The sequence below is a fragment of the Mus musculus genome, chromosome 13 (assembly GCF_000001635.26).
Source record: "Mus musculus strain C57BL/6J chromosome 13, GRCm38.p6 C57BL/6J".
Lineage (NCBI taxonomy): Eukaryota > Metazoa > Chordata > Mammalia > Rodentia > Muridae > Mus > Mus musculus.
In genome coordinates this window covers 35,977,362-35,995,988 of record NC_000079.6, presented here as the reverse complement: position 1 = coordinate 35,995,988, position 18,627 = coordinate 35,977,362, and the positions used below count along the sequence as shown (strand labels likewise).

The 18,627-nt window shown below is 45.9% G+C and overlaps 1 protein-coding gene and 2 pseudogenes across 2 annotated transcripts in view; 2 read left to right on the top strand and 1 right to left on the bottom strand.

Annotated features, from left to right (window-relative positions):
• Lyrm4 (LYR motif containing 4) overlaps positions 1–17,192 on the top strand; it is a 138,561-nt gene extending 121,369 nt beyond the window's left edge. Inside the window, exon 3 of the mRNA NM_201358.2 lies at positions 16,082–17,192. Within this exon, the coding sequence (NP_958746.1) occupies positions 16,082–16,150 (69 nt within the window). The 3' untranslated portion in view covers positions 16,151–17,192. The remainder of the gene's footprint in view (positions 1–16,081) is intronic.
• Positions 817–5,732, top strand: Tmed10-ps (annotated as a pseudogene). The gene has a single exon (XR_873237.3). The product of XR_873237.3 is annotated as a transmembrane p24 trafficking protein 10, pseudogene (transcript).
• On the bottom strand, positions 2,878–3,874 carry Gm18132 (predicted gene, 18132; annotated as a pseudogene).
• Positions 17,193–18,627: the final 1,435 nt, after the last annotated feature.

The window sequence follows — 18,627 nt, the reverse complement described above, 5'->3', positions numbered from 1 at the left end:
GGCTCCAAGGACAAGAAAAGTGCTCTGGGTGGCCAGCAGGACAAGAGCTGTAGGAACCTGCCGGCTTAGGCTGTCACTAGGGTCCTTTGTTTCTGTTGTTTCTCAGCCTCTCTAGCACATGCTTCATTGACATCAGAATTGAGGGCACAGGAAGGGGACCTGCTGCCAGCTGTCAGCATCCTGTTAGGAATAGTTTGGGATAGAATGCACCCAGAGAAACTTCCAGAAAGCACTGGATGTACAAAGTGATTGAGCACAACCAGAAAAGAGGACACTCACTGTGAATCATGGGGAACTTTTTATCAAACTTCCTAAGGCAGCTTTTGAAAGGGGACAGTAAATGAGGGCATTGCATAGGCCTGAATCTGAAAGTGAGTGTGACCCTGACTCCTACCCAGAGTCTCTCAACACTGACTCCACTGGGAGACTTACCTTGGCTTGGGTTCTGCTGTGTTCAGAACTGAGGAAACCATGTCTCTCGGTAATGATCCCTCAATTCTGGAAGCCCACAAAGTCCAAAATCTAGAGAATGACATAATGCAGACAACAGAACTGTTCCCCGTCCAGCCAAGTAAGGTACTGGGCAGTCATCAACTGGTAACAATGACAAACTGAAAGCAGCTAAAGCAGAGGTAGGCGGAGCATCTGCAGTGGATGAGCAGGGCTGGCCTTTGTCCTGAGCAGTGTCTCTGAGCCTGCCTTCTTATTCACCCTAATGATAGGGGTCCTGAGGGAGTGAATAAGAGCAGCCTAGTACCCAGTGTTCATCAGAGATGCCTCCCAGAACAGTGAACAGACATATATCAGGCATAAGTTTTTTGCAACCTTCTTTTAATAAGGGTTCAACCAATTCTCTAGCCCACCACCCAGCAGAGGTTGTGGAAGAGAAAAGTTATTAGGATATGAGGGAAATGGACCTGTTCAGCAACAGTTCCTTGGGGGTGAGCTTGATCCTCTTAGGCAGCAGTTCAGTCCTGTAGCAAACACCAAATATGATTCAGCAGCTGCAGACCAGTCCGCTAGACAGGCAGACACCACACACTAACTGGCAGCTATAGTCCAGTCTTTTCAGCAAGCCAACATCAGGCACCAACCAGCAACTATATATAGTTCAATACTGAAGAAATTGCCAGGCTCTCTAACTGGCCTGAGCCAAGGCCACAGAAGCAGCAAGCTGCTGCAGGAACCTCACAAGCAGTTTGTGGGCGAGTTTCTCTCAATGTTGGAGTTATCCCAACGTGAGCTCAACAACACTGTGTAAGGCTAACAATACATGCGTGTCTTTATCAAATAATAAGTGCGGAACAAACCAAACCTAGGTTCAGTGCTCCTCTCCCACCACGTTTATACTCCTTTATCAAGCCTCCTTTCACATGTCGGCTATATCCAAACATCCTTTCACCAGTGTCTGCTTCAGGAAAACAGTTTGCTCTAGCAACTGTCACTGTGTGCTCCAGCAAACCATCACTTGATATAACTAACTTCCCAAAGAACTACAAGTTTCCACTTGACAGGAGTTTGCTCCTTCTGGCCTGTAACCAAGGAAGGATGGTGAGCATTTGCAGGGCCTTGCCACTAACTGTATCGGGACAGGGCCTACTGATGAGGTGCCGGTGGCCTCAGTGTTGAGTTCAAGGGCTGACGTGTACCAAGCTTGGGTCTCACCCTTACTGCAGGAGCATGACCTCCAGTGGAACATTGTTTCTGGCAATGCGCCCAGACTCTGCTGTCACTATGCCTGGCCAAGAACCAAGTTGTACTCTGACGTGATGTTTGGGTCTCAGGATTTGCTCAATTCCAAGAAGGGCTGGGTGCCTGAGTTGGATCTACTGTTCGGATGCTTTCATTTCACAGAGCCTGTTATGCAATGTTCCACGCGGCTCCTAGGGACTCCAGCCAGGCATGTTTGTCTCCCTGCCTTACTAGTTGTACCCCAGCCCAGCAGAGGTAGGAGAATATGCTAGAACAAGTGCCTGTCTCCTGTTCTTTGTTTTGTTTTTCTCTTTCTATAGATATGCACTGTTTTATTACAAAGAGTCTCACAAAATGAAAATATCTCAAAAAGAAAACTAGGCTAACAACCTCCACCTGCAGAATTGAAGACAGGGCAATGTAAGTTTTCTGTTTGCCCAAGACGAGTGGGAAGGTATAAAAAGAACCAATTTAAAAATGACTGCTATTACCTAAGCAGAATAAGAGGGCCCAGAAGACCTAGTCACCCCTTCTAGAGACCCTAATAAGGGCATCTTAACAGAGCTCCTATGCAGGCACATGGCAGTTCAGGATTTTGTCTTCTGGTTGTTTTCTTTCCACTCAGACTCTACATGGTTCAAAACTAAGATGGACAGGATGGGGCAGGATGGACAAGGTAGCTCTGGGAAGAGGTCTCCCAGCACCACTGCCCTGGGCCCTGGGCCCTGGGCCCTGTCCCTAGTTCCTATCTAGTCCCTAGGGATGTTATATTTCATATATTTTATTTGAAAAGGAATAAAAAGTATAAAATCTGAGAGATTAAGGAAAAGGGGGAGCCAGGGGAGTAGCCAACTGCAGACCTTGCTCAGGCCAACTTGACCTCTTCTTTTACCCTTTGACTTCTAGCTTCTCCTCCTTGGTTTTCTCCAAGGAGACTTCTTTTTTCTGTGACTTCTCTCTCTCTCTCTCTCTCTCTCTCTCTCTCTCTCTTTTGGATCTTTCTCTTTCATCCTCTGTTTTGACTCTTGGGTTTTTTGAAGTTAAAAGACTTCTTACAACTACCTTCTCCCTCTGAATCTGAGTCAGAGAATCCTTCCTCACAGGCAGTGGGTTTGTCAGAGGAGCAGATGGAGATGCATTTGTCAGCATCTTCCTCATCCTCATCACCACTGTCCTGTGGGATTGCCAGGGGCATAGGACAGCATTCGTAAGTTCTCAAGAGCCTCTGCTTGATCTTTTCTAGGTATTTATTAGTGTTCTGGTTAGTCATATTGGAAGGGCTGTAAAGCTTAAAACTCTATCCAAAGTATTCAAAGCAGCCATTGTATGGTAGCTCTTTAGGGATCTGTGTCCAGGGCCACAGCTGTTTTGTAAGTCCAGCACGAAGCAACATTACAGATGGTATAGCCACCTCCTTATCTGCCTTCTCGCAGCATTAGCATAGGCTAGTTGAAACTCTTGAACTCCATATATCCTTTGGTGGTCAGATTGAAGCTACATAACCAGTCCCCTGATGGGGAATCTGAGCCACACTGTAAGACCACTGCACTAGGCTAGAGCATCTCCATTGCTTTGGACATGACTGGCTTGAAAATGGCTTCATAGAACCCATCATGAATCCTATCTTGGAGTGGGTAGTTAATGGCATAGTACTTGCCTTTGCCAGCCCCAATATCCAATAGGTCCCCAGTTTCCAAGAAGTATTCTCCATATTTATGAGAGGACACGGTCATAACCCAGCCTCTTCCACGCCATCACCATGGTGAATATACAGCTCCCCAGCCCTGTTCACAGTGATGTCCATCTGCTGCTGCTTAAGCTTCACAGCACTTGCCACAAAGCCACAAGTAGACAAACCTGACAGAATTTAAGCCATATTGGACAGTCCTCACCAATGTTGAATCTCTGTATCTGTTTTCTGTGTTCAAACATGTTATCTGGGCAAATGGAATGCAAGAATTTAATGTAGTAATTGCTGTGGTACTTGGTTATCTCCTCAGCATTGGCTTTGTGAGGACGATAGATTTCCATTATCGGTAGAGACCAGAGTTAAGCAGCAAATTGGGAGTCATGCAGATTTGGTGGTCTTGTTCATAATACTGTCTGCCAACAACCCCATCATAGTATTAACAGACTTTCCTCTTGGAGCCCTGCATCTGCACCATCTTGCTCATTGCCCAGCCCCTCCCATCAGTCTCCTGTCTGCTCCTGTCTCCTTTTCTTAACCATCTCCCTACCCTGAGTGCTGGTCTAGACCAGAGCTGGAAGCATTCATAAGCACCAGCTCTGGAGAACAGTGCCCAGGCCGTCATGTCTTACAGCAGCACCATACCTGCAGTCTCTCCATCTCATTTACTGTGTGTAGTCTTACCTTCTAGAAGGACTTGGAGAGAAACTACTCCACTCTGGGGTAGGTTGGTTGGTTGGTTGGTTGGTTGGTTGGTTGGTTTTAAAGAGTACTCATTCAGTAATAAGAGTAAGTGCTTGGCCTAAATCTCCTTAGATTATACTCCCTGTCATTTATTACCCAAGAATGTCAATCAGAAGAAAGGAGCAGTGGCTTGCCTGCCTTCCCATCATGCCATGGCTTCCCTAATGAGCAACTCTAGTGTTGCCCAGGCAGTGACTACCTGGAAAAGCTAACCTCTCCCCCACTTTTTATGGATGTGGACTTGTTAGGAGCCTCTGCACCCACACATGCATCCATTCAAAACAGACCTGTACCTGTAGCAAGAACCAAAAGCTTTGCCCGGGTGGTGAACGAGGCTCCGGCACCATGTCTGGTTTGTTTGGCCCACTCTCCCGGCCCGGCCCTCTCCCGTCCGCCTGGCTCTTTCTGTTGCTGCTCGGCCCCAGCTCGGTCCTCGGCATCTCCTTCCATCTGCCCGTGAACTCTCGCAAGTGTCTCCGAGAGGAGATCCACAAGGACCTGCTGGTGACGGGCGCCTACGAGATCACCGACCAGTCTGGGGGCGCTGGCGGCCTGCGCCCCCACCTCAAGATCACAGATTCTGCTGGCCATATTCTGTATGCCAAAGAGGATGCAACCAAGGGGAAGTTTGCCTTTACCACGGAAGACTATGACATGTTTGAAGTGTGTTTTGAGAGCAAGGGAACAGGGCAGATACCTGACCAACTCGTGATTCTAGACATGAAGCATGGAGTAGAGGCGAAAAATTATGAAGAGATTGCAAAAGTCGAGAAACTCAAACCACTGGAGGTGGAGTTACGACGGCTCGAGGACCTTTCCGAGTCCATTGTTAATGACTTTGCCTACATGAAGAAGCGGGAAGAGGAGATGAGGGACACTAATGAGTCCACGAACACCCGGGTCCTGTACTTCAGCATCTTTTCCATGTTCTGCCTCATTGGACTAGCCACCTGGCAGGTCTTCTACCTGCGTCGCTTCTTCAAGGCCAAGAAATTGATAGAGTAATGAGGCTCAGTCTTCTGTCCCCTGGAGCCAGCAGAACATCGCTGGGACATGCCTGGCCTAGCCCAAGGCCATTCTACTAACAGTACCATCAAGGCACAGCTGAGCTTTCTTGCCAGAACTGATACTTTTGTTATGAGAGCACATGGGCACCACCTATACCCAACAAGTCAATGAGGACTTTAATGCAGTAGGATTTGGACTGGTTTTGCAACAAGATTATTAAAGTCGCCTATGGAAAGAAAACAAAATAAAACAAAACAACAAACCGGGGTTACCTAGATAATGCCAAAGCCAGCCTTCGTCCTGGGTCGCCCGCCTCACAGGATCTGTTTGAGCTGTTTGCTTTTTCTCTCCCACCTGCTCATCGCCTTGTCCTTCACTCTAGTTCTCCTCCCAAGATTTCTCTGACTGCGGTCAGCTCTTTCATATCAGTTGTCTCTTTGGTTTCCTTGTGAAAACACCTTGAACTTCTCTTGGTCCTTAGATGAAATGTTTACATAGCTTCTGGTGATATCCTTCATAATTTTATGTCTCCTAAAAGGGTCATGGGTGGGACACATTAAAAGGTGAGCTTTGAACTGTAGATAATCTCTTAAAAAAAAAATCTCATTTTAGACCATTAAAATGTTTGTGCTCAAAAAAAAAAAAAAAAAAAAGAACCAAAAGCTTGCTGAAATGGGAAGCCTCTGACTGTGTTTCCAGGCTCCTTAGAGGCCACAGTTCTCTGAGATCCCTTAAAATAGTTATATTTCCCCCTGGAACACAAAAAGGCCCTCACATAGTGGGCTTACTTCTGTAACTCAACATCAGACATGCAGGCAAACAGATAAGATGGCTCAGAAAGCTAATGACAGCAGGTGAGAGTTATAGTACCATGCCATCCCTTGTCCAAACCAGAACACTTAAGAGAAAGATCACGGTATATCACTAATCCTGCATGAGCAGCCATTTCACAAGGAATGCAAGGATATGTTAATGAGAACATGCACACTTATATCTGCTCTCTCTGTCCCTACAAGCAAGGATAACAACAATAATTGCTAGCCATGGTGTGGGATGTAAGGAGGGGAGTATATTTGTTATTTTTTTCTTTTCCTTTTTTATTTTTCCTTGCTGATAATTATACCTGAAAATTGCCAAGCAATTGCTCTACTAATGAGCTCCACCCCAAAGCTCTTCTTTACTCTTGCCAGAGCACTTACTACACAGGGACAAGTATTATGTCACCACCTCTGTCCTCATTAGGAAGGCCCCAGTATCTCTAACTCATGGCTTACAGACATAGTAGGCAGTAGTGACAAGGCTGCCGTGGTGTCACAGAGAGTGGCTGGGTGAATTGCAGTTGGACAAGCTGTCCAGCTTTGGCATAAGCCAGAGGCCCTGATGCTGGGATTTCCCTCTGCAGTACAGGCCAGGGAGAGTGCATAGCTGGGCACTTGCCCTCTGAAAAGAGGCCTCAAGCTGGAATTCCATGGGAGATTCATTAATTGGTAGCTGAAAGGCGTTTTGTTGTATTTATCGCCTTCCAAATCCCCTGTTAAGTGTAGCCATGTTGAGAGAGTGAAAGAGCTTTAAAATGCTTCTGAATGTTTGGAGCACAAGATAAACTCAGTGTATCTTCCCAGAAATTCATGATCACCTTGGGAAAAACAGTTTTAGATTAAAATAAGCAGAAATATAGAGCAATATATGCCATGTACTTAAGGATCTATGGGACACTTCAGAGAAATGTCCTTAATAACCCTTCAACTCTAGTCCCAAGTCCTCAAGATAAGACTGCCAGCTAATTGATGCCAGGGTCCAGTGTGAAAGACTCCCCTGGGTTGACCTCTCACCTCTGACGAATGCCCTATTTTGGTTGTATCCCAAAAATAATTTAAGAGTTTCGTTTTCACATTATTCTCTGTTTTGACATCACTGTCTTTTGGTGGTTTGTCTGTCTGGGACTGGTTTGTCCTGACCCTGTATCCAGTCTTCCTGTGGAGCCCAGCCTGGCTTCAGTCCAGTCCTCCTACCTCAACTTGAGGCTGGGGTTGTGAGCGTGTACTCTACCTGCAGCCTCATCCTCTCCCTCCTTCTTAGCCCAATAAATCATGCCTTTCCATGAGATGGCTGGTAAAAATCTGTTTTAGAAGCTGAGCACAATTGCTCACACCTGTAATCCAAGCATTTGGAAGGCTAACGCAGGATTTCCTGGAGATTGAGGCCCAGCTGGGGCTACATGACAAGCTGTAGGTTAGTCTGGAGCTATAATGTGAAACCTTGCAAGGGAGGGGTTAGTCTAAATGTCTAAGCTTAGGCAGAAGGATAATTTTTGTTACTTTGGCATTCTAAGACAATCTCACTACATAGAGTGTTGGCCTGAAAACACTGTATCCCAGGCTGACAAACTGCCTCCTGGGTGCAGGAATTATAGACTTGCATCACCACAGCCACCCTAGATTTTAAGATTTCTAGTTTATTCCTGAAGATCATGCATATTTCTTTCTATTTTTTAGATATTATTTATGTGTGCATATGTCTAGCACACAGACCCATGCTATAAGCATGCATGTAAATATCATAGGACAACATGCAAGATCAGTTGTTCCCTTCCACCTTGTAAGTTCAGAGGAGTGAACTCAGGTTGCTGTGCCTGGTGGCTGTCTTTACACACGGAGCCATCTCATCAACACCACACCATTCTGTTTAGGCTATTTTGGTGTGGTTTTAGTAACAGTGACAGTTGGTACTGCACTGGCTTTTATCATGTGTTCAGTGTGGATCACTGTGGTGCTGGCTTTGGTGTGTGAAATGGAAGGACATGCTCATCTGAGCAAGAACACACCTTTAATGATTATTAAAGCAAAACAAGTTATGTTCACTTTTGTGAGATACTCGGGAGCACTTAGAGCAGCACCGGGCATATAGCAAACCCTCCTTAGATGCCCCTGTCACTGTCCTCACGATGGAGAGTAATGGCATCATCACATGCCTTTGAGGCACATTTGCCACTTACCCTGGCCAGCTTTAGTAACCTCAGGGAAGGGAGCAGCAATGGTCTACCCTGGATTTTGCCAGCACAGCCAGAAATCCACATCTCTCATCTCACTTCCAGTGTCTATGCACTCCCTTCTCACCAAGCCGTCAGAGCAGTTAAGAGTACAAGGGCCCTCCTGGGCAGGAAAGCACAGCTCTAGAGAAGATAAGAACCAACCCAGCAGTCATTTCTCAAGTTCAATTCAATTAAAAAAAAAAAAGGCACATAGCCTTATCATCCATGTCATTGGCATGTCACTTTAGTCATTACAGACCCATATGCTCCTGCAGGTAGAAAGAGAAGGGCCTTCAAAGATTGCTAAAATTGCTACGCATGGTGACTAAGCTGGGCCCTGCACATAAGCACTTGCCATGTGCCTCCCTACATTTAGACTCTGGGTGTAGCTAAAACAGTTGTCGAGTACTCCCCATGCCTGTTGTCTAGTTGGTTCCCAGCTGCTCTGAAACAAGCAGGAGGTAGCAGGGGCAGGTTTAGGATCCCTGGCAGGGCTGGTCTATCCCACTGGCAGGTCTTTCTACCCCCACTTCTGGCTGTTGAGCCCGGCTCTCCTACCCGTGAGTCTCAGGTTCATTGGAGGGTGATTCCACGTCTGAAGAGTTAGCAGTAAAGACCTCAAGGACTAAGATAATTCTGTTTTCTTAGATCCTACTTGCAGTTGAATAATCTGTCTTTTTCAAATAGATTCAAATGCCAATTCTGAAAGTTTATAGAAGAAAAGTATGATCCATTTTAATGGCCAATTTATGCACAGTGATTGTCTGGCTGTAGAAGTCAGTTGTGGGCTCTGAGGGGGCTGTAATTGAAGCTGCTAATTGCACTTCCTTAGTTCCTTTGATGTGACCCTCTAACCTACAGCCTAGTGGCAGCATGCTCTGTCATCGGTGTTGCAGCCTGAATCCCCCCAACCTCCTGTATGTGCTGATGTACAGGCACAAAAAATGCAAAAGGACAGTTAGATGTACGTTTGTGGGCTCTGCTCCGTAGCACTCATTGAGATAGCTGTTTGGAGTTCCTTCCCTGTGAAAATTCATTGTTTCCCTTAACCTTTTCTGTAATTGCTCTGGGTTAATCCCCGTATCCCTGGATTATGGCCTAAAACTCTGTGCTCAGCCAACATTATACTGTTCAGTTCTGTTTAACAGTCAGTGCACATTCTTGTTGCAGGAAGTGGTTGTCCTATTGCTGGTTTTGTCAGCCTGCTTTCATTGGGTCTGTAATTATACACTTAATTAATCATAGCAGATCTGGGTTTCACAGTAACCAGCATAGAACCTTACTGCCACAGGTTGCAAGGCACCATCACTTTCAGTCACCAAGTAAAGCCATGCATCACTGATGATGGGATAGGTATGTCCTGAGGAACTTGTCATTAGTCCATGTTATTGCTGTGGAATTATCATAGACTCTGTTCACACAAACTAATATGGCTACAGCACCACAGGCAATATGATCTTATATGGCCACCATCACATAGACATGTGCCCTTGACTAGAACATCATGATGTGGTAGGTGACCATACTTACTGGACACTGCTCACTTGCCTGTCCTGACCTGAGCTGTCCTGTGTTGCTGTGAGAGCAACAGAATTAAAAAATTCCATGCCTTCCTGCTCCTTCTTCCATCAGTCACCAAAACAGGCGCTTTTAAAGTCAGTAAGTACGTGTGAACATCATGTGAGTGTTGCATCTCTGTTGTCTCTTTTAGGAAGAGATCCCCATCTACAGAGGAAACCAGAGGGTAGACAGGCTTCTTCTTTTTTTTTTTTTTTTTTTTTTTTTTGGTTTTTTTGAGACAGGGTTTCTCTGTATAGCCCTGGCTGTCATAGAACTCACTTTGTAGACCAAACTGGTCTCGGACTCAGAAATCCGTCTGCCTCTGCCTCCCAAGTGCTGGGAATAAAGGCGTGTGCCACCACTGCCTGGCTGGCTTTTCTTGAGTGAACATCAAGGGGGCCTCTATTAATAGTAAACTAGGCAGAGAGGCACAGAAGTCGGAGACCCTCAGCCTAACTACAGTGTGCGAGAGAGTCAAAGACAGGCAGTAGGCAGCTAAGGGATGTAGAACATACAAGACCCTAGACAGACGGATCTCATTCACCCTTACATTTATTTAACACTGCTCACATTATCAAGATCTGATTGCATGAACTCACCTCAAGCCATAGAATTATACAACTGGACAGATTTATTTAAGAGTTGGAGGTATGTCTAATATGACATGCATGTAGCCCTGGATTCTATCCCAGAACTGAAAATTTAAATGGACTTTAAACACCCAACTGATGGCTAGGAGGTGATTGCACACACCTTTCATCCCAGCACTTGAGAGGCAAAGACAGGCCTCTATGAGTTCAAGGCCAGCCTAGTCCATGGATCGAGTCTAAAACAGCAAGACTTCATAGAAAGACCATGTCTGGGAAAAAAAACAATGAAATTAAAAAAAAAAAAAAACCTAACTGATACTTGGGTCAAAGTGAATTGTAAGTTGGGTGCTTTTGGCCTCTGTCCGTTTCCCAGCCCTAGGTAACTGGGGTTTGGAAGCTTCCTTTAGAACTCACTGTCAGGGGCCGGGGATTCATTAGGAATGGAGCAGGAAATGCCTTTGTTCCTGCTCTATACACCCAAGTCCACATACCCTGTTATGTGGGGGCAAGACACATTTGTCAGACGCTTATATCACACAAAGCCTTCAGGCAGGCCACCAGAGGGAGCATAAGTTGTAAAAACAAGCAAACCTCTTTGAAAGCAATTTGGAAGCTCCCTAGAGAGTCCTAAGAATATCATACCTATTCCCAGTAATTCTGCTTCTAGAAACTTTCATTAACAAAAACATCAGGCACACACACAAAAAGACATATTAACCTGCATTAACCAAAAGGAGGCTACGTGTTCATAATGGGAAACAACTCAATACATTGCAACGCATCTTTCTAATGAAGTACTATACCAATATTAAAGATATTCATTCAGGGGCGGGAGAGATGGTCCAGCAGTTAAGAGTGCTTTCTGCTCTTACAGAGAACCAAGAACCCACCTTGGATATCTCACAACCATCTGTAATTCCAGTTCCAGAGAAGTGTGACACCTCTTGCCCCTGTGGGCATCGGCACTCATAGGCACATAACCACACACACACACACACACACACACACACACACAGAGTTTTTAAAAGTCTTTCTTTATCAAAAGATGGCCTAGTCGGCCATCACTGGAAAGAGAGGCCCATTGGACACGCAGACTTTGTGTGCCCCGGTACAGGGGAACGCCAGGGCCAAAGGGGGGGAGTGGGTGGGTAGGGGAGTGGGAGTGGGTGCGTAAGGGGGTCTTTTGGTATAGCATTGGAAATGTAAATGAGCTAAATACCTAATAAAAAATGGAAAAAAAAAAGTCTTTCTTGCAAGTGACGTTAGATCAGACAGTGGTAAATGATCATAACATGAAGTCCCATCCTGTTTGGACTCAGCTAAGGGTTTGTGATTGTTTTAAATGTCAGCTTGCCACAAGCTAGAATCACCTGGGAAGACAGTCTCAATGAGACTGTCGAAATCAGTTTGGCATGTAAACATGACTGTGAAGATTGTCTTAATTGCCTTAATTGATTTGGGAAGAAGACCCAGCCTGAAAGTAGGGGGCACTATTCCCTCGGTTTGAGTCCTGGGCTGTATAAAAGTAGAGAATGCTAGCGTATGTGTAGTTATCCCTGTCTGCTCTTGACCCTGGATTAAGCTGCTTCAAGTTCCTATCAACCTGACTTCCCTGCTAGAAAATGGCTGTGAAACTCTGAGCCAAAATAAATTGCTCTTACCAGGCAGTGGTGGTGCACAGAGGCAGGTGGATCTCTGAGTTCAAGGCCAGCCTAGTCTACTGAACGAGTTCCAGGACAGCCAGGGCTACACAGAGAAACCCCATCTCAAAAAACAATAATAATGATGATGATGATTATTATTATTATGTCCTCACCACAGTAGAAATGAATCTGAAACAATCTTAACACCACAGGTGTGAGTGAGTCCTCTGCTACACACATTTTTATGGTTCTCACTTTTCTCAAAATAATTCAGGAAGCAGGATCTAGCCCATGTCTTCTTCGATTTATTCTCTCTGTCCTGTGATCCCATACCTCTGCTTCCAGGATGAGCCCTTGCTGGCTTTGACACTTTTCAAGGTCCAAGTGCTCTTGTGTTTCTATGCTGCTGCCCTTGCACGTGCCTGTCCCCAGCCCTGCCCCAGCACTGTCTCTGCGAAGTCTAACCTAACTCCTGGATGTCTCACCTGGATTCCTCTCGGTCTGCCAGAGCAGGGGGTGGTCATCCTTCAGCTTGAATGACATCTTTTATTCAGCAAATGCCTGTTTGCTGTATGATGGTGACCGACTTTACGCCTATAGGCCTTTCCTGTCTCCATCTCTCTGCTGAGCCCTTGCCCTCAGATCCTTCATGCTCAGTACTCATTGGTCTGCTAGGCACTGTTGTCTGCCAAGAATGTAGGACTCAGTGATGTGATATGTACAGTTCATCCTACTGACTTGTGAGCAGAAGGCGGGCATAAGTGGGGGGAACTGGCATGCACTTGAGTGCATCGCCTCATCCAGGGCCTAGGCACTGATCACATGTGCTCTACCGGCTACTCAGACAACAGAGCAGACTGCTGACTTATCTCCTGAGCTGATGACCTGTGAGCAGCTGATGGCTGGGAGAGAGCAGGAAACAGCCCCACCTCCAGGTGCCTCAGGACTTTCGTTCTTCCTCGTGTCTCTGATAGCTGCTCCCTGACCAGATTCTTACCAGCTGCTCAGAGACCTTACACCACACAGGTACCTCGCTAGCCAAGGGACCTCACACTATAGAAAAACATCCCTGGTTACAAAACCTATACCACACAGGTACCCCAGCAGTTCAGAAACCTCACACTACAGAGGTACCCCACTAGTTCAGTGTCCTCACACTACAGAAATATACTGGCTCAGAGAACTCAGGTGAGAGGTGAGACTGTTGGAGCACAGAGAACTGTAAAGACCACCTAGAAGTGCTCAGGCCGGTCATTTAGCAGAAAAAGATGTTCGGACCAAAAGGAAGGCAAGGAGAACATTTTTTCAGGTAGATATGGGACTGTGGCCCAGCACCCCATCAACACAAGCCAAGGCCATTCTGAGATCACAGAGCCTTGCCAGAGGCATCCACAATAGATCTGCAGATGACAGTACATTCTCTACAGAAGCTGAGCATGAAAAGGGCACCTAGCAGATCAAACTGTCTGCCATCTGGATTTCTTCTCAGTTCTCAGTCTCTGCTCCTCACAAGACAGTAATCTCTGAGCGACTCCCAGCAGTCTCGCCTGGTGTAGAACAGCTCTGTTACAGAGCTCTTATATAATCCTATCCCAGGTGGATCTCTGTGAGTTCAAGACCAGCCTGGTCTACCTAGTAAATACCAGGACAGCCAGAGCTATGGTTATATAGAGAGAATCTATTTCACAAAACAAAAACAAAAAGAAAAAACAAAACAGAAAACAAAACCTCCTGTTAATGCTCCAACATAGACCAAATAAAAACACACTCTGACCGAGTTGACCCATGTGAACTGTTAAATAAAGTCACATGTATGTCATCTAGATCAGTTATGTAGATATTTCCAAAGAGTGATTTGGTTACTTTGTTTAAAAAACTATTTGTCTTTTAACTTTTCTGAAAAGACTTTGATAGTGTTTTCAGAGCCGTGGGTCTGTTTCAGATGAGAAGGATCCATACTAGCCATGCCTTCGGCTTTGAAGGAGTAAATGTATTAAGTATATAGCAAGCAGGAATAAAAACTAAAGCAGTAAAAAGACAGGAGGACCTGAGATCAGACATAACATTCAGAAACCTACTGGGCAAGCTCCTGGAACCAGAACAGCCAGCTAGAGTGTGTGTTAGAGAAGAAGGTCCCAGGATAATGTCTTCGTGGGTGAGTCTTCTAATTGGCCATCCACCACAGACAGTTCATGTTCGTCATGGGAAACAGCAGCAGAGTCTTGCTTCGGGAAGGTGCCTAGGAATGATTTCCCTCCCAGCTGTGTCCAAGGACATGAGGTTCTTATTCCAAAAAGCTGTTCTCCTAGTCCCAAGGACACGGCGTCTTCATGCTTGGGCTGGTGTGTTCTCCTTTATGTTTCTCATAGGGATGGGTAGACAAGGGGTCTTTGGAGACATGCTGAAATAAACATGCTTAGGTCTGAAATGGGGGGGGGGGGGACCACAACTCAGCCTCCAGAGCCAACTTCTCAATGAGTTAAACAGCACCAATTTACTAATATATTTTACAAATGTATTAATATATACTTCCTGCTGTTTACTAATATATATTACAAGTATTTAGGGTTGAGAAAAGCGCTGGTCTTTCTCTTAAGACATGTGGCTCAATCCATCAGGAACAACTTAAGGTTATCATGTTGAAAATCCCAAAGAAGTCCTCGGCTCCACTCACTGGGATTGTGATATAATTCCTTAGAAATCCAGAGAATAAATGAATGAATGAACACAAAAGCTCCACCCAGCTAATCATAGACTAATGAAGGATCCAGCCATATTTATCCAAGTGTTCAGTTCTGCCTCTGAGAAATGCAGCTTCCCAGGTCCCATCCGCCTGGCATTCCATGTGCCAATGAGAACACAGACCACAGACACAGAAGCAAGTTCATCACTGTGATTTTGTCCAGAATTATTCTAGAGAGCTGCTTCCCACCTTTGCTCAAGTGCAGACTCCATGCAAGGCAAATGCATGGGAACCAGGGAAGTCGGGAGGCTGCTGCAGCTGCCCACATTGGTACGGGTGACCCACACTGACTGTGTTCCTTGCTAAGGGCATACTCCCTTGCCCTCTCTTTAAACCGCAGCACTAAGGAAGGAAAAGAACCCTTGAGAAGACCCCTCGTTGTAGTACATGCCTTCAGTTCCAACACTGGGTACAGAGGCAGGTGAATCTCTTAAGTTTGTGGCTAGCATGATCAACAAAGCAAGTTTCAGAGCTTCAAAGAGAAACCTTGAGGGGTGGGGTGTAGCAGGGGGGAACCCTGAGAGAATCTGGGTTCTGACACATGACTACTCTGGGTAGCAGCCCTGGCCTTTGGGAGTGTGCTCTCATTTGCCTTTCTAAAGAGCAATTTCTCGCCCCAGATGGTCCATAGAGAGTGTCCAAGTGCTGAGATCCTGACAGATGTACGTCCCAATGCTCAGCACTTTCTTCCCCAGTTCTGTTTGTTCCTTAAAGTATCGCCTAGGAAGTGTCGTTAGTGAGAAACCATGACAACTACTCTTTGTTTTAGAAAAGGGACAGCCCTACATTGCTACTGCAGCATCTGAGGTAGTAGGAGCTGGGAATACCAACAAAGACACTTAGTTTAAAAGGATACACGGAAGAGGCAGGAAAGACAGGGAATAGGAGCCTGGTGAGCATAGACTCCCAACCCCAACTTAGACCCAGCACAGGCTGCTGTCTGTAGGGGAAGGAATTCTCATGGGGTGGAAAGCTCTGCACATGAATGGCTCTGCCTGCAGCTGACAGCCAGGGAGCTTGGTAGATAGCCTTGCCATCTCCAAATACCAAGACTGGCCATGGTAACATTTGAGAGAAGGGGGACGGGGTCTCACTAACCTTCCACAGTGATACTAGGGGATGGAAAATAAGACTAGCAAAGGCACATGGGAATGAACTTTACCCTGTGCAGTTTTCAGAGGCATCAGCCTGCCATGACAGGCACGTGCACATTCTTGTAAGAAATGAAAGCATGCTGGTGCACACATCTATAATTCCAGCGACTGGGAGGCTGTCAGAAGGATGGCCCAAGGGAAGTCTGAATTACATAGCAAGGCTCTTTTTCAAACCAAATAGCTGACAGAGTCCAACAATTCTTAACCAGTGTCTTTTCTTTGCCTTCAGGTCCATATTGGCCAACTATACTCAACTGACAAGCTTATCATTGAGAATCAAGAGAAGCCCAGGACATAGGAAGCCAGCACAAGGAAACAGCCTCCACAGCAGAACTGACCACCTCCAGCATCCATTCTATATGGTGGAACCTCCCAGTACTGGGTGAAATAGCCACTGCTCTGCCTGCCTTGTAGGCGCTGATAAACTGAGTCCCATTTGCATTCTGTCACAGCTGTTATGTGAAGAAATGGCTGTGTATCCTCATTTCGGGTGTAAGAGTGAAGAGCTGGAGGTCACTCAGAATAATGCTATATGTTATTGTGTCTCCTCGCCATCCTACCCCATCTTAAAGATCACCCACATTTGTATAGAGCTTTTGCAGACTCTGTGTCTTGGTCCTTAACAGTAAACATAATTATCTCTCTATCCTTTTGTACCAAATAAACCCATTACAATGAATGTGCATTTATTTCCTGACACGGCAGGAATGGTAGAAGTGGGAACTCAAAAGGAGGGCCCCACCCCACCAACAACTGAAGATTGCAAGAGTAAGCACCAGTTCAGACACAGGTAATGAGGACATGGATCAAGATGAGGAGTCTAAGGTACACCCCGCCACTCAAACCTACAAATGCAGATTCCCAAGTCCCTCCACATCCCATGCACACTGGAATCTCAGTTCTGGCAATCCCCAAGGAAAGCCATGCACTGAAGTGTGTCATATGTAATCCTGAGACACCAGGGGCACTGGGAATGTCTTATGACTGCACGTTACCTGTGCTGTTTAACACCTTAGAGTCAACAGGGAGTGAAGAACCCAAAGATGGAATATTCAGAATCCAGTTCTCAAGGTTAGAGAGATGGCTCAGCACTTATGAGGACATTCGAAAATTTTAAAAGTATGTTTCGCTCTTGTAGAGGACCCAGGTTTGATTTCCCAGTATTCCAGGGGCTCCCAACCATCTGTAGTCCAACTTCCAGGCATCTGATGCCCTCTGAAGGCTGCTGCAGTACCAGGTGTGCACATGGTGCACATACATACGTGCTAGCAAAACATTCATGAGCATAAAAAGTAAACCTTAATTTAAAAATTAATAAAAATAGATAAAATATGGCTCTCCAGGTGACTCTGGTGATCAGTCATTCAGCTCTGACTGCGACCTTTGAGCTTTTCCCAGGTGTTAAAGATGCCATATGTTGTATAAAATCCATTCCTTCCACACACACACGGCACATGCCACATAACATCTTCCTTAACTTCTGGGAGGTTCCAGGGACCTGTCTCACAGGAAGAATTTCTTCTTGATGCTAAGTAGACTGGATTCACATCAAAGCTGGACCATGCATGTAAGTAGTGTGGGTACTACAGTGGCTAAGGCAATGTGTCATGAATTCCTGTGGCATTCATGTGAATTATGTCCACGCAGTCTGTCACCCTACCTAAAAAGTCATGGCCGTGGGGCTAGGCAGCTGAGTCCATGCACAGTAAAGTAAAGCCACACAGGCCTGCGTTCAGAGTCCCAGCACCCAGCTAAACTGGACAGACCACCGAGCTAAGCCTGGTGGCAGAAGAGCAGACAGATGAATCCTGAAAGCTCATTGGATAGCTCATCTAACCAAACTGGTCAGTTCCAGCTCCACTAAGAGACCTTGCATCCAAACCTAAGGTGGAGAATGATTGAGGAAGACACCCAGTGGCATCAGCTCCTGGCCTCCACATGTGTGCACACGTAAAGTATAGTGAGCCAGGTGTGGTGTTGCACATCTGTTAGCCTTGGCACTCGAAGGCTGAAGCAGGAGTGCTGTGAGCTTGAGACTAGTTTTGGCTACAGACAAATTCTAAGCTAGCCGACGCTACATAGATCCTGTCACAGGTGTTCACCCTGGCATCTGTACAGTGTGGACTCTGTCATGATGTGCACAGCCTTTTATTTTGCAGTTCAGATTTCTTAATTTTTTAAAAGTAGTGTGCAACATAACGAGTTTGTCTTAACCAGTGTTCTATTGCTGCAAAGAGTCACCATGACCACCACAGCAACTCTTATAAAGGAAAGCATTCAATTAGAGCTGGCTTACAGCTTCAGAAGTTTAGTTCATTGTTACCATGGTGGGGAGCATAGCAGCACACAGCTGGAGAAGTAATTGAGAGCTCTACATCTAGATCTATAGGCACCAGCAGAAGAAAGAGATGCTGGTACTGGCTTGGGCTTTTGAAACCCAAAACCCACCCCCAGTGACACACTTCCGCCAACAAGGCCACACCTACTCCCTCTCAAGTAGTGCCACTGCCTGAATACCAAGCACTCAAATACATGAGCCTGTGGGGGCCACTCTTACTCAAAGCAGCACAGGTTCCATTTGGGAATTCTAATACCTGTGTGGCATGCTTTGTTCTCATTCATCCAGCAGTGCCACTCTTAGTCTCAAAATGGTCATTGGAAATCATGAATCTCACACCAGTGGATCCATTCCTGGGAGCTGAGGGATTCAAGAAACACGTGGCCTGAGTGAAAGGCAGGTCATCATATGGGAAGTGTGCTCTTCCCGTGGAGCAG